Genomic DNA, 12,344 nt, shown 5'->3' with positions numbered 1-12,344 from the left:
CCAAATGGGAATAAAAAATGTTTCGCAGGAAATAAATATGTGAGTTGTAGAAAGTGAAGTGCAGATACCTGGCTCAGAATATAACCCGAAGATGTCTGGAATGTTCCTGGGAAGGACCGAGGTGGGGAAACGGAGGCCGTACAACCGTACAGCCCCCTCCGCTACCCTGCGCAGTTGACTTCAGTTCCGTTCAAGAGATGTGAGAGTCACAGCCTCCTCGCCTAGCAAGTCTCTCCGGGCTATATTCTCTGCAGCTGGATTTAAAAGGCACCTGGTTTCTTTGGTTTCCCCATTTCAAAGATTCACATTCATACGGCACAGCCAGACCTTGAAATGCGTCAAGACTTAGTGTAGTCTAAATCTGGTCCTTGCATGTCCTGAGGTCTTCGTCAACATTTAACAGAAAGAAGATTGCAAAATCTGTTCCCAGCGCTTTGATATATTTGAAGAAGCAGCATGCTCATTCTTGGCTCACAGCATGTAGATTCTGTCAGCGGTGTAATTAAAACTTGGTTCTGTTTGCTCTTTAATCGACATGCTCTGTCAAGGTAATCTTACCAATTTAGCAATAATTATAACAACATCTAACATTTATCAAACATTTTCTGTGTGTCAAGCATTGTACTGCACTTTATATGAATATCTCATTAAATCCTTAAAACAGCCCTATAAATGTATTGGCCCATTTTATAAATGAGAAAACTGAGGCTCAGAGAGGTCCAGGTCATACAAACTAGTAAGTGCCACAGCTGACATTGAAACCCAGGCAGCCTAACTCCAGAACCTGCGTCCTTAATACACTGGAAACTCGGTTTTTAATCTCTCTGCTTTCCTAAAAACCTGCTCTGCCCCCTGTGCTTTCAGTCTTATTTGCTTACTGCCCTCAGCTAGAGCTGTCAAAATGATCCTCCATCCCCTCGCATGGAACTTCCCCTCCTATCAGTCAGTCCTACCTTGAGGAAGTCTCACGCCCATCTGTTGCCCCCCGTGTCCCCTGGCCCCGCCCCATGGCCCCGGGCTTGCCACAGTAACCTCCCTTGGCTGATTCTTCCTTCCACTCAGCCTAACGTGTTTTTATCTTCACGGTTCTCTTCCGAGAACATGAAGCTGATCATGTCACTGCACCGTTTAAGAGCTCTTAGAGTTCCTTTTTTGTCTGTTGTTTTTTAACCAGATTAGATCTGAACTGCTTAGCTCTCCATCCACAGTCTGGCCCCAGTCTGCCTCTTCAGCTTCATTTCCTGTCATTCTCTACGCAGTCCCCTTAGCTTACGCTCCCACCGCACTGAAAGGTTCCGTCTTCCCGAGGTCTGTGCCAAGCCCCTTCATAGCTCTGCGCATCTGCATTTCTTTCCTCTGCTTGAAAGCCTCCTCTTTGATCTCCCCACAAACTCCTCTGCAGCTCTCAGGATCCACATCACATACTGCCTGTGGTAACATCTGCCCAGACCCGTCCAGGATGCCGCTGTCATTCTTAGGTCTTCCCCTGTAGCACGCGTTCAGGCCTCGCTTGTGGGAACTGATTATCTGTGCATGTGTTTGTCTCTTCCATTAACCTACATGGATCTCGGGGCAAAGAGCAAATGCATTCATCTTTCAGCACCGAGCACACAGGATGCCCTCAGTAAATGCTGGCTTAATGCTTGAAGGAATGTCCAAGAGAGCGTTTGAAACAATAGGAAGTTAGAATTATACTTACTCCTAAACAGAGGACTATCTTAGGTGTTTCTCAGGGTAATCTCTTTAACTAAATTAGCAGGCCTAAATTAGCAGGTAGTCTAACATACTGAACAAAAGTGGTTTATAGCAAAAGGGAAAGGTCTTTTAAATGTAAGTTTCCCTAGGACAGAGGACCATTATGCAAGATTAAGATCCATCTGAGATCATGCGTGTGCCCCTCTCCCCTGCTGGGCATGGGTGTGATATTGTGACACAGTGGAGAGAACATTCCCCCTGGCGTGAGAGCACTGGTGCTGGCTTACCCCCTTTGGGACTTGGACTAGTCACCCCTTCACGAGCAAACACTCGATATTAACTTGGACCCCTTCCTGGTTGGGAACTTTGATGCAGGAAGATTTCCCATAGAAAGTACCTCTCCTTTTTTTGGTCATTTCTTTTTTCATTTCCAGCTTTATTAAGGTTTGATTGACAAATAAAACTGACATAATAAGTGTACAACATGATGGTTTGGTACACATTGTGAAGATCCCCAGAGTCGAGGTAATGCATCTGTCCTCTCACATAAGCTCCTTTTTTTTCCCTTATGAGAACATTTCAGTTTTACTCTCTTAGCATATTTATTTATTTTTTTAGGTGGGGAGAGGGGCAGAGGGAGAGGAAGAGAGAGAATCCCAAACAGGCTCCATGCTCGGCAGCGCAGAGCCCGATGTGGGACTCGATCCCACGACCCTGAGATCATGACCTGAGCTGAAACCAAGAGTCAGACGCTCAACCAACTGAGCCACCCAGGCGCCCCTCTCTTAGCATATTTAATTATACAGTACAATGTTATCAACTGTAGTCATCATATTATACATTAGATCTTCAGACCTTATTCATGTTATAACTGAAAGTTTGTACCCCTTTACCAACCTGTCCCCATTTCCCCCACTCCCCTAGCCCTTGGTAGCTGCTATTCTACTTTGTGTTTCTGTGAGTGTGTCTTTTCCCCCCCACCCCCCTTTAGAAGTGATACCATGCAGTATTTGTCTTTCTGGTTTACTTCACTTAGCATAATGCCCTCTGGGTTCAGCCATGTTGTTGGAAATGCCATTTCCTTACTCATGAGCAATAACAGTTAACCCAGTGCGAACAGCATCATTTTATTTTATCTGAAATCCATCTTCCTTTCCCTTTCAGCTTCAGGATGAGTTAGAAAAAGGTGAACGGGACAATGCAGAGCTACAGGAGTTTGCCAATGCCATTCTCCAGCAGATAGCAGATCACTGTCCCGATATCCTGGAGCAAGTGGTCAATGCATTGGAAGAGTCGTCCTGACCCTGCTCTGTGGGAGCGGCCAGCCCAGCAGCCTGCTGGAATAAATCCAGGAGTCGAGAAAGAAGAGCTATAAGGAACAGACACCCAGAAACTTCCTGGCACCCAACAAACACTACAAACTCTATCCTGTCTTGGTTGGTCCTTTGAGTGTGATTCCAGCACCCTTTCTACAGCTGGACATCTTAACTCTGCCTTTTGACTTTGGGTATTGTCTCTACACTAATTTTCCTGATGTCCAGGGTGGGTAAGTGGCCAGGTTTCCATGAAGAACTGCCATCCAGTCATCAGCAGTGGAGAACTGTGGAAGCTGGTGGTTCTGCCCTTACAGAGGGACATGGAGTGGAGAGCCCTTCTTCCTTCTGCCCTTGACATGAGAACTAAACCTGGAATCTCCTTGGAGTTCAGCATATTGAAAGAAACTTCCCAATGGACTAGAGAGCTGAGTGTTCTAATATCACAACAGGTGCTTTCTCCTAAAAGGGTAAAAAAAAAAAAATCTTAAAAAGGGGGGAAAAGAGAGAACAGGGACAAAGAGAAATTGACTCTTCTTTTTACTGTCTCTTTTGCTTACTTTCACGTGTAATGTTCTATGCAGGGGAGCTGCAAGCAGGCCTCACGATGGCTTAGTGAGTTTGGAGTCTTTACCCAGCCCTCTCTGTCTCACTCATCCTTGCTCTTCTCAACCAGTTAACAAGAGGATGGTGTGGACAGTTCTCCCCCGGGTCCCTCTTGCTTAAGACCTTTGACCTTATTATACTTAGGTTGTCAGATCATACATCTGGATCTGAAAGAGAGGAAGGGTTTGACGTGAGGCCCTGCTGTCACCACCTACAGCTCTGCTTCTGTAGAAGTTCCCTGGGGCCAGGCTGGTTTCTCCTACACATCTCCTTCATTGGCATTCTAGGCCCCTGAGCCCCAAAAGAATGCTTCTGCCTTCCCACCACCCATGTTCCATCCACCTCCCTCCTGTTTAGCTTTACTCTTGATGTGCACTCCCAGAACCATAGCCTCGAGCATTGTCTGCAACCTCCTTCTGGCACTAATGAATGTTTCTCATCCCACACACATTCCTTCCTCCATTCTTTCATTCAGAGAGTATTTATGAAATGCCCACTGTGTGCAAGTCACTGTTGGGTACCCATCCTTGACAAAAGTCTCTTTTCAGTGAGGGAGAAATGTGAAGGACTCTCTGAGACATAACCTGGTTGAGTCAAAGCAGTCAAAGGCATACCCTTCCCCTCCCCGCTCCTTCTATCTTAGTAGAAGTTCTCTTTTCCAGATGAATCTTTCACAAATGAGCCTTTCTCATTTCTCATTATAATGGAATTGATGAGGGGGCTCATCACCCTTGCGGGGGGCTGAGTCACTTACTTGCCTGCAGGATCTTATTTGGTGGTTCAGGATTTTTGTGGTGGTTGTTACCCCGCAAGGGTGTAGTGTTTAGGGGGGCTACAGCCGCGGATGGTGTTTTCTTAACACATCTGTGCACACCACGTGGAACTTGGCCAGCTCCGTGTCGCAGATCAGAAAATGGACCCTAAAGTTGCAAATCCAGTTGAAGGTATTGGCATTTTGAACGGCATTCTTCCCAAGCTTAGACAGTGCCAGTCATAAATAATCAGGCACCAAGAAAGAGACCACTTCACCCAAATCTACTCCTTTGACCACCTCTCCGGCCAGACGCCCACCAGACACTCACATCTTCTGATAAGAGTTGCTGGGCTAAATGTTTTTGTCTTGCATTTTCCTCTTTCCCCCTCCCCAGTTACTCACCCAGAGAATCTGATGCTACCTGGAAAGTCACCACGGCTGTCAGTCTGGTATCTTCCCACCGGCAACCCTTGACTGTCCCCTTAACTTAATAGGGTCATATCTGCAGCTGCCCGGATTCCTTGCTGGTGTAAAACAGCCTCTCCTGTGAGAAGCTGTAGAATGTTTTGTGTCGAAGGTTTAAATGGGCTCTGCTCATAAACTTCTTACTGGAGATGCTTCCTGATAGCCTGGCCGGCCAGAAGCAGGCAAGGTGGGAGATGGAGGGGTTACATAGTTAGTCGTGGTGGGTTGTGGTCAGTCACTTCAGTTCCATGTATTTCTTGCACTGCCTGTAAGTGATGTCGAAAGCCCCCCGTATCTTAGGCCTGGAGTATTAGAATCTCACTTTATCATAACGCAGAGAACTGAGGGGTGAGGGCACCCTGACAGGCCCTGCGCAGAGCAGGCGGGAGCAGAGGCCGTGCCCAGAGAGGCGGCCTGGCCCCGGCTGCTACCCTCTAGCAGGTGGGGGGGCGGCAGCAAGCAGGTCTCCCTGGGTCCCGCTCATTCTGTCTCTGCTCTCAAATATGGTACCTGCCACGCTTGCCCCCTGGGTGTGTGACTCTCACTGCACCTCCTTTCTTCCCCTTTTCGTTTCAACTCCTCCTGTTGCTTCCCCTGGAAGTCCTCTGGACAGGTGCTTCTGAGAAGAAAAATTTCTGGACAAACGTCATCTGTCTGGTCTCTATGAATCTCCTTGATTCCTCTTGGGTGGTCATCCTAGCACCTCAAATGGTTCTGAGGACTCTCTGGTTCTAGATGAAAGTAGGTTCTGGCTAAACTTTAATAGCAAACATGACCTGACCTTATATTACAAGGGCAAAATTAATACAATGTCTAGCACTTAGAGTATCTTATCGAGTTGAGATCATTCATCGAGCCAACTTTTACTAAATGCGCAATTCCCATCACACAAAGACTTACCATTGCATCTTCTGGTGTTCATTTTCACAAGGTCACTCAGCTGCTGGGGAAGGTCTATAGCCTTGAAAACTCACTGCAGGTTGCCTATTAGATTCACCAAATTCATCCATTCCATTGGCAGGTCTAGTTTCCCCTTAGCACCTAAAGATCTGTACCCCAAATCAAGGTCATCATAAAAGGGGACAGGAAGAAGAAGAGTGTGTAGAATCTAATGTGGGGCTCATGACTGACAAAATACAATGTGATTTTTCTCATCTTCTCATATACCTCTATCTCAGGTACTCATTGAGTTCTTGGTGAAGTATCTGAATTGAGATTTACAAGGACCTGGATACCATTTGAAATGGAAAAGATTTTAAATGGGCTTTAATATATTAAGAAATATGAACGGGAATCCCCAAATCCATCTCAGCTCTAACCTTTAACCTGGTACCTTATAGTCTAATGAAGAGCTAAATGCTTCTCTCTCTTCCTCACACTTGATCTTTAGAAATGCTAGTAAAGCAGATGGGACCCAAGACTGCCTTCAGGGTCGGTAGTGGCGGTGTGACTTGGCACCTTTTGTCAATAAAAGTCTGTTTGGTTTTCCACGAGGAGTTCGTTGGCTCACCCACTCCTCAGAGAGAAGAGGAGGAGGAAGTCATCACAAAGTTTTAGTCAACTGGCGAGCTAATCCCTCCCCTGTGACGTTCAGGATTGGCATTTAGACTGGCTGCTAGAGAGTCCTGCTGATCCCAGAACCATCCTGCCCTCCCCTTTGACCCCAGTTGTGAGGCACAGACCCACTGGCTACCCTTGGGGGGTTCTGAGGAAAGAGCAAATCAAGGAATATGGTGCCACAGAGAATGTGACCCTCCCACGGCCCTTCCTGAGTCACAGTGGGCCCTGTGGCCGTAATATCAGTAACTTCCATGTCTGCCTCCCCAGCCTCACCTGCCACCCGCAAGAGTTCAGAGCTGTGGAAAAGCAGACGAAGACAGAGTAGACGCAGCAGAGCCTGCTGCCCTTTGCCAAGCCTGCAAGGCCAACCCGTCCATCACTGCCAGTCCCTGGGCCTCTCAGGACAGCGACTTGAACTGGTCAAAGAAATGTTTTAAAAAGAATCTGGAGTTTTCCCCACGTGGACTAAGGGAATGTTTGGGCAAGAAAAAACACACACACAGTACAGGGACATCCTTCTGAACAAAATGGCTGTCTTTACTTACTCTTTTTAAGCAAAAACTGTTTCCAAACTTTTTAGTGTCAAAACTGTAACCAAGTGTCTCCTGATTTTTTCCAATGTGTTTGGCGAGTGCTGTGGCCCTCTTGTAGGTATTTCTCCTCCTGACTCTTTTGGGGGAAAGGTGGTTTTAGGGATTGATTTGGGGGGAGCGGGTTTTTGTCCCATCCCACGTCCTCTTTTGTTTCTCTGCTTGTCGATATTGTCTGTGTGGTTCAGAGCATTGGGGCAGTTACATTGTGGCCATTGTTGAGATTATTAAGATATTAAAAAGTAGTTTGTAGAACTGAAAAGTTAACGAGCTGTGTTTTAAGAAATGCAAAACGATATCATGTTAATAAAGGAATTCAAGCTACGGGGCAGCCGAACTCCTCCCCCACCTCCCCCAAGTTGGCCGAGGTGGCAGCTGGGCTAGCCCCTTGGGAAGCACCAGTGGCCACCCTCCAGGTAGTGAAAGAGACAACTGCTGAGTCAAAGGAATTGGAATCTGGGGCTCAGAGGGTCCCCACCTGTGCCAGAGATCTCCTCTACATCCTCAGGACCTCTGGGTAGAGGTTTCAAAGTTTGTGACCCCATAACCACCCTCAAACCCACCTTGGTCCCAGCTCAGCGTGCCTAATACCGTGTGGTAACCCGGGCTTGGCTCTGAAGCCCCACAGCCGGCGGCAGCCCTGTGCGGGCCGCAGACCCTCTCTCCTGCCCACTTGGTGCTATATCATCCAGTGACCCATCCAGCACGGCCAAGCGCGGGCCAGCCTGGAGCCCGCAATCCAGGCCAATGAATCGTACTCAGATCTCAGTTCCTTTTGGCTTCAGGCCCCAGGTTCTTTCCCTTTAAGCTTTTTAGAGCCTACATCTCCCAGGCCCAGGCTGTCTCTCTCGGCCCCAGAGATGCCATGGTCAGGAAAGGACGGGATCCCTGCCGAAGCCAGAGAATTCCCCCCCGGGCCAGCGCAAGCACTCCGGGCCCAGCCCTTGCTTGCACGCCACACCAGTATTGCATTCATGCCCTGATGCAGCCAGACCTACCCGAGGGCCACCCCCTTCCCGTTCTGGCCGGACTGCCCACGCGGGCCTAGCCCACTGGCCGGGGATCCTGCCGAGCGCCCCGGGCTGTCCAGGATGGAGACCCGACGTCTCCCCGGGATCTGCTCCCCTCTGCCCCAGAAGACAAGTGCTGCACTCTAGTGAGAGGAGCTGAGGGGCCCTGGGCGCCGACTCCTTCTAGCTTGAGTTCCTTGTGCTGACAGTAGCAGCCGCCATGATGGTGTCTGTGATGCAAATGCACCCGCTGCCTTCAACCGCGTGCGTGCGTGCGTGCATGTGTGTGTGTGTGACGGCCGGAGTCGTGGTACCGACAGGATAATGACATTACAAAGAAATTGTGTTAGAGTCAACTTTGCCTTGATAATTATTGTAAACACTTTGTCCATTTTTTTCTTTTTTATTCACAAACTAAATCCATCAGGAAATTATAAAGTTATTTAAAAATTGTGTGCTGTGTCTTTCTTTGAGTCTCAACCAGTCTGATAAGCCAAGTGAGATGAGTCTTCCAATGCCAGAAAAGCAGGGAGAAGCCAGCGGCCTCCAAGAGATTAACGCCGTGGTAGGTGAGCCAGGAACCCGCCATGTCCGGGGGTTAAGGCGGGGACGGGGGAGCCAAGGCTGGGCTCAGCCATGACGGGCCTGGCGGGGTGATGTCCTCGGAGAGAGGAGTCGGCCAGCCCCCTTAATTGCTTTTCAAAGTCAGTGTCCACCTCCCTTTCTCCTTCCTTAGGCGCTAGGCCCTCAGCCAGTTTCCCCATTTCGCATTGACCTGCGTTTCTGGAGCTCGTGCTCAGGTTGGGGAGCAGCCAGGGCGGGGCAGAGGGGGGTTTCACTCAGGACTGGGATTCAGGCTTCTTCGTGGTGTATCCGATGTATTAGCTCAGGGATGTGGGAGCTGCAGCAGCCAACAGAAAGTGCAAATACCAAGAATAAAGGAACCAAAGAACCTGTGCTTGAATATTCCCCAGTTTTGGTTTGTCTTTGGCCTTCTGCTCAGTAAGAAATTATTCGGGGGGGGGGGGGGACTTTTTGTATGAGAATTAGTTTTCTGCTTAGCTCCATTTCTCCATCTACTCCCAGAGGGGATCACCCCGCTTGCTGCGCTCCGCCCCGCTCCTGTGGAAATTCCTGCCCGCTGTGCACTGGCACTTGGGAATTGGACGGGAGTCAGACATCACCCCTCCTGGCAGGTTCTCCCTGCACCTGGGCTCTGGCCCTGCCTGCCTCCAGCTGGAACAGCTGCTGAGAAGTCCCACCAGGTGGAGGAACACCTGGGAGACTGCACTATTTACAGGACTGGGAACCTGATGTTGCTCATCATATCATCATGAAGCAGGAGTGATTTCACTTGCAGAACATGTATCATACTGCAAAATACAAGATCACAACCACAAGCAGATGTGTCCACAGAAAGCTGTCAGATTACACTGGTCAGCTGTTTCCAGGGTTTTCCATTAATCTTATTTCACTATTTGTTTATTCACTCTGTGGTCTACCAGCACTCCATTGCAGACAAATGGACGCAGAGACCACAAGGTTCAAGGAAAATATGAGAGAACTTGCAGCAATTGAGAATTCCATCCATTAACTTGGTTTTTTCTCTGAATTAGAAAAAGACTGCTATTACTTGATTTTTTTGAGGTGGAATATCTCAAGCTGGCTCAAAGATGATTAAGAACTAGTCAGTCTGGGGCGCTTGGGTGGCTCAGTCGTTAAGCGTCTGCCTTCGGCTCAGGTCATGATCCCAGGGTCCTGGGATCGAGCCCCGCATCGGGCTCCCTGCTCCGCGGGAAGCCTGCTTCTCCCTCTCCCACTCCCCCTGCTTGTGTTCCCTCTCTCGCTGTCTCTCTCTCTGTCAAATAAATAAATAAAACCTTAAAAAAAAAAAAAAAGAAGTAGTCAGTCTTGGGGCGCTAGGTGGCTCAGTCGGTTAAGCGCCCAACTCTGGATTGCTCAGGTCGTGATCTCAGGGTGGTTGAGATCGAGCTCCCATGTCAGGCTTCATGCTGGATGTGGAGCCTACTCAAGATTCTCTCTCTCCCTCTCCCTCTGCCCCTCCCAACCCCCTGTCCTCTCTTGTGCGCGCTCCCTCAAAAAAAAAAAAAAAAATAGAGTCTGGGGTGAGGGAGTGTTTGAGATCCATGAGCTTTCCCAGATATCCTAGAAAGAGCCCTGGACTCCCAGCCCAGAGCCTTTGGTTGCCCCCTGACCTCCCAGCCTCTCTTCAACCTTCCCCTTGAAAATAAGGCCACCTTCATCTAGGTCACAAAGCCATAAGCCATGAGGAATAATATATATTATGTGTTTCCTTTTTGAAAGCTCCTTTAAGAGTGTAATTGCTTTTTTCACGTCTGCAGTTTGCTTTAAGCTAATCTAGCATGTGTGTTGGGGAGGTGGCGAGGAGCGGGTCATCCATACAGAAAGATCAGCCGTGGGTCAGTAACTGCCAGAGCTGGGGATCGGATGCCCGGGGTTCGTTATCCCATTCTATTACCATGTATGTTTGAAATTTCCCCGAGTTAAATACTCATGTCCTTCAATTGTGCTTCCCAGTGACCACACATGGACCTTTTCCCCCAGGATCCAAGTAATCCGCCTGCACAGATTGATGCCAGAGCCCTCAGTTCAGTATTCATGTTCTGCTGTGTTCTGGGCACCAGTCATGCCAATAAGAGCCTGGGGCATGTCTCCCAGGAGCCAGCTTCAGCTCTCCGCACTTCACCTGTTTTCTCTCCTTTCATCTCCGTAGCCATCCTGTGAGGCGGGTGCTGCTATCCCCGTTGTACAGATGAGGCACAGGGCAGTGGGACCACCTTCCCTAGGTCCTGCAGCTCGGACCTGGTGGGGCTAGAGGTTCAACCCGGCTCCAGCTCCAGGGCCTGTGCTCTTCAACCCACTACTGTGACCACTTCTCTTGGGGAGCTCGGTCCAGCGGAGGAAAGGAATCCCAATAAAATGTGGGAGCACAGAAGAGCAGGCAATGCTCTTCAGAGACCTTCAAGTTTGACCTTGAAAGGTAAACTGAATTTGGCCAGTAGAGGAGTTCAAGGATGAGGGAGGCAGAAAAGAGGGCCCAAGCAAAAATAGGGAAGTGGGAAGGGACACAGGGTATTTGGGGATAGCAAGCCGTCTAATGTCAAGATCAAATACTGCTTGGCTTAAGACCATGGAGGAGAATTTGGCTGCCATTGTGATCCCGGGGGTCCTGGGATCGAGTCCCTCATCAGGCTCCCTGCTCATCAGGGAGTCTGCGTCTCCCTCTGCCTGTCCCCACTCCTCCCCTCTCCCGGCTCGTGCCTCTTTCTCTCAAATAAAAAAAATAAAATCTTAAAAAAAAAAAAAAAGACCATAGAGAAGAAGACATGGTGGCCACAAACATAGCTTCAAAGGAGGCTGGATGGGCCCATACTGTGAGAGATCTCTAATGCTCTGGAAAGGAAGGCCAGTTTGGGGGAACCTTAGCCACACCACCGGTGACGGAACTACAGCCACCACAAAAGGCCGATCAAGAAAAAAAAGAAAAAGCAAAGCACCTGGGTGTGTCCACTCTGGAAAGTGTCCAGGCCCAGTGACCGTGGGGGCTGTTGGGGGTAGCGAGGAGCAGCCTGCGGCCGGAGCCGTGCGGGGAAGTCGCCCAGCCCTACGAGGCCGGGAAGTGATGGGCCTCGGGTCAAAGCCGGGCGGTCTGTGCCCCAGTCTCTCTCCGCAGTTCCTGCCGCCCGGCCCGGCACCGCCAGAGCCTGAGGCCACACAGCAGGCTCGCGGCGGCCCGGGCCTCCGAGCGGACTCCCTGGCTGCCCCGCAGGGCGGGAGGCAGCGAGGCCCGCCCGGGGGCGGTGGGGCGGTTCCCAGCTCGCCGGAAACCACGTGCCCTGCTTGTCCGGCGGCCGGAGGCCCGAGGCACGAGGAGGCTGGCGCCGCCCGGCTCCAGGCGCCCTGTCCGCGCCAAGGCTCAGGCAGTGCCGCGTGGTGAGTGCTGTCTCCCCCAGGCCCTCGGTGAGAAGGGGATGAGGTTGGAAGAGTCGGTAACGCCACCAGCCCTCCGCGTCCCCCGAGACCATGCCCCCGCCATGGCGAGCGGGGAAGATTGATGCCCCCCGGAAGCGGCGCTCACAGGGGGACTGGCGCGGGTCCCTCCCTTGCTTCCAGCTGTGCGGCGACAGCACGCTGGCCTTCCCGCCCTGAGTTAGCACTCCTTCCAGTCTCCCTTGTCTCTCCCGGGCTCAGTGCCCCCCCTTGCCCGCCCCCCAGCACTCCAGCCTTGCTCCTGAGGGTGAAGAACTCCACCCGGCCTCACTTACGAGGGAGGGCGGGGCGTGTGAGGGAAAAACGTCCATCAAGTGTC

The 12,344-nt window shown here is 50.4% G+C and overlaps 1 protein-coding gene across 10 annotated transcripts in view; it reads left to right on the top strand.

The window, feature by feature from the left end:
• The window catches only part of ERC1 (ELKS/RAB6-interacting/CAST family member 1), a 548,010-nt gene extending 541,187 nt beyond the window's left edge, over positions 1-6,823 (top strand). For 7 of the 10 annotated variants that reach the window (XM_032390726.1, XM_032390723.1, XM_032390722.1 and 4 more), the window contains one exon: positions 2,860-6,823. In XM_032390726.1, coding sequence (XP_032246617.1) covers positions 2,860-2,997 — 138 coding nt within the window. In that variant the 3' untranslated portion in view covers positions 2,998-6,823. The remainder of the gene's footprint in view (positions 1-2,859) is intronic. The other 3 variants (XM_032390728.1, XM_032390727.1, XM_032390725.1) reach the window with 1 other exon arrangement.
• The last annotated feature ends 5,521 nt before the right edge of the window (positions 6,824-12,344 follow it).

The sequence above is a fragment of the Phoca vitulina genome, unplaced genomic scaffold, assembly GCF_004348235.1.
Source record: "Phoca vitulina isolate PV1807 unplaced genomic scaffold, GSC_HSeal_1.0 scaffold59, whole genome shotgun sequence".
Lineage (NCBI taxonomy): Eukaryota > Metazoa > Chordata > Mammalia > Carnivora > Phocidae > Phoca > Phoca vitulina.
This window is presented reverse-complemented; position numbering and strand designations above follow the sequence as displayed.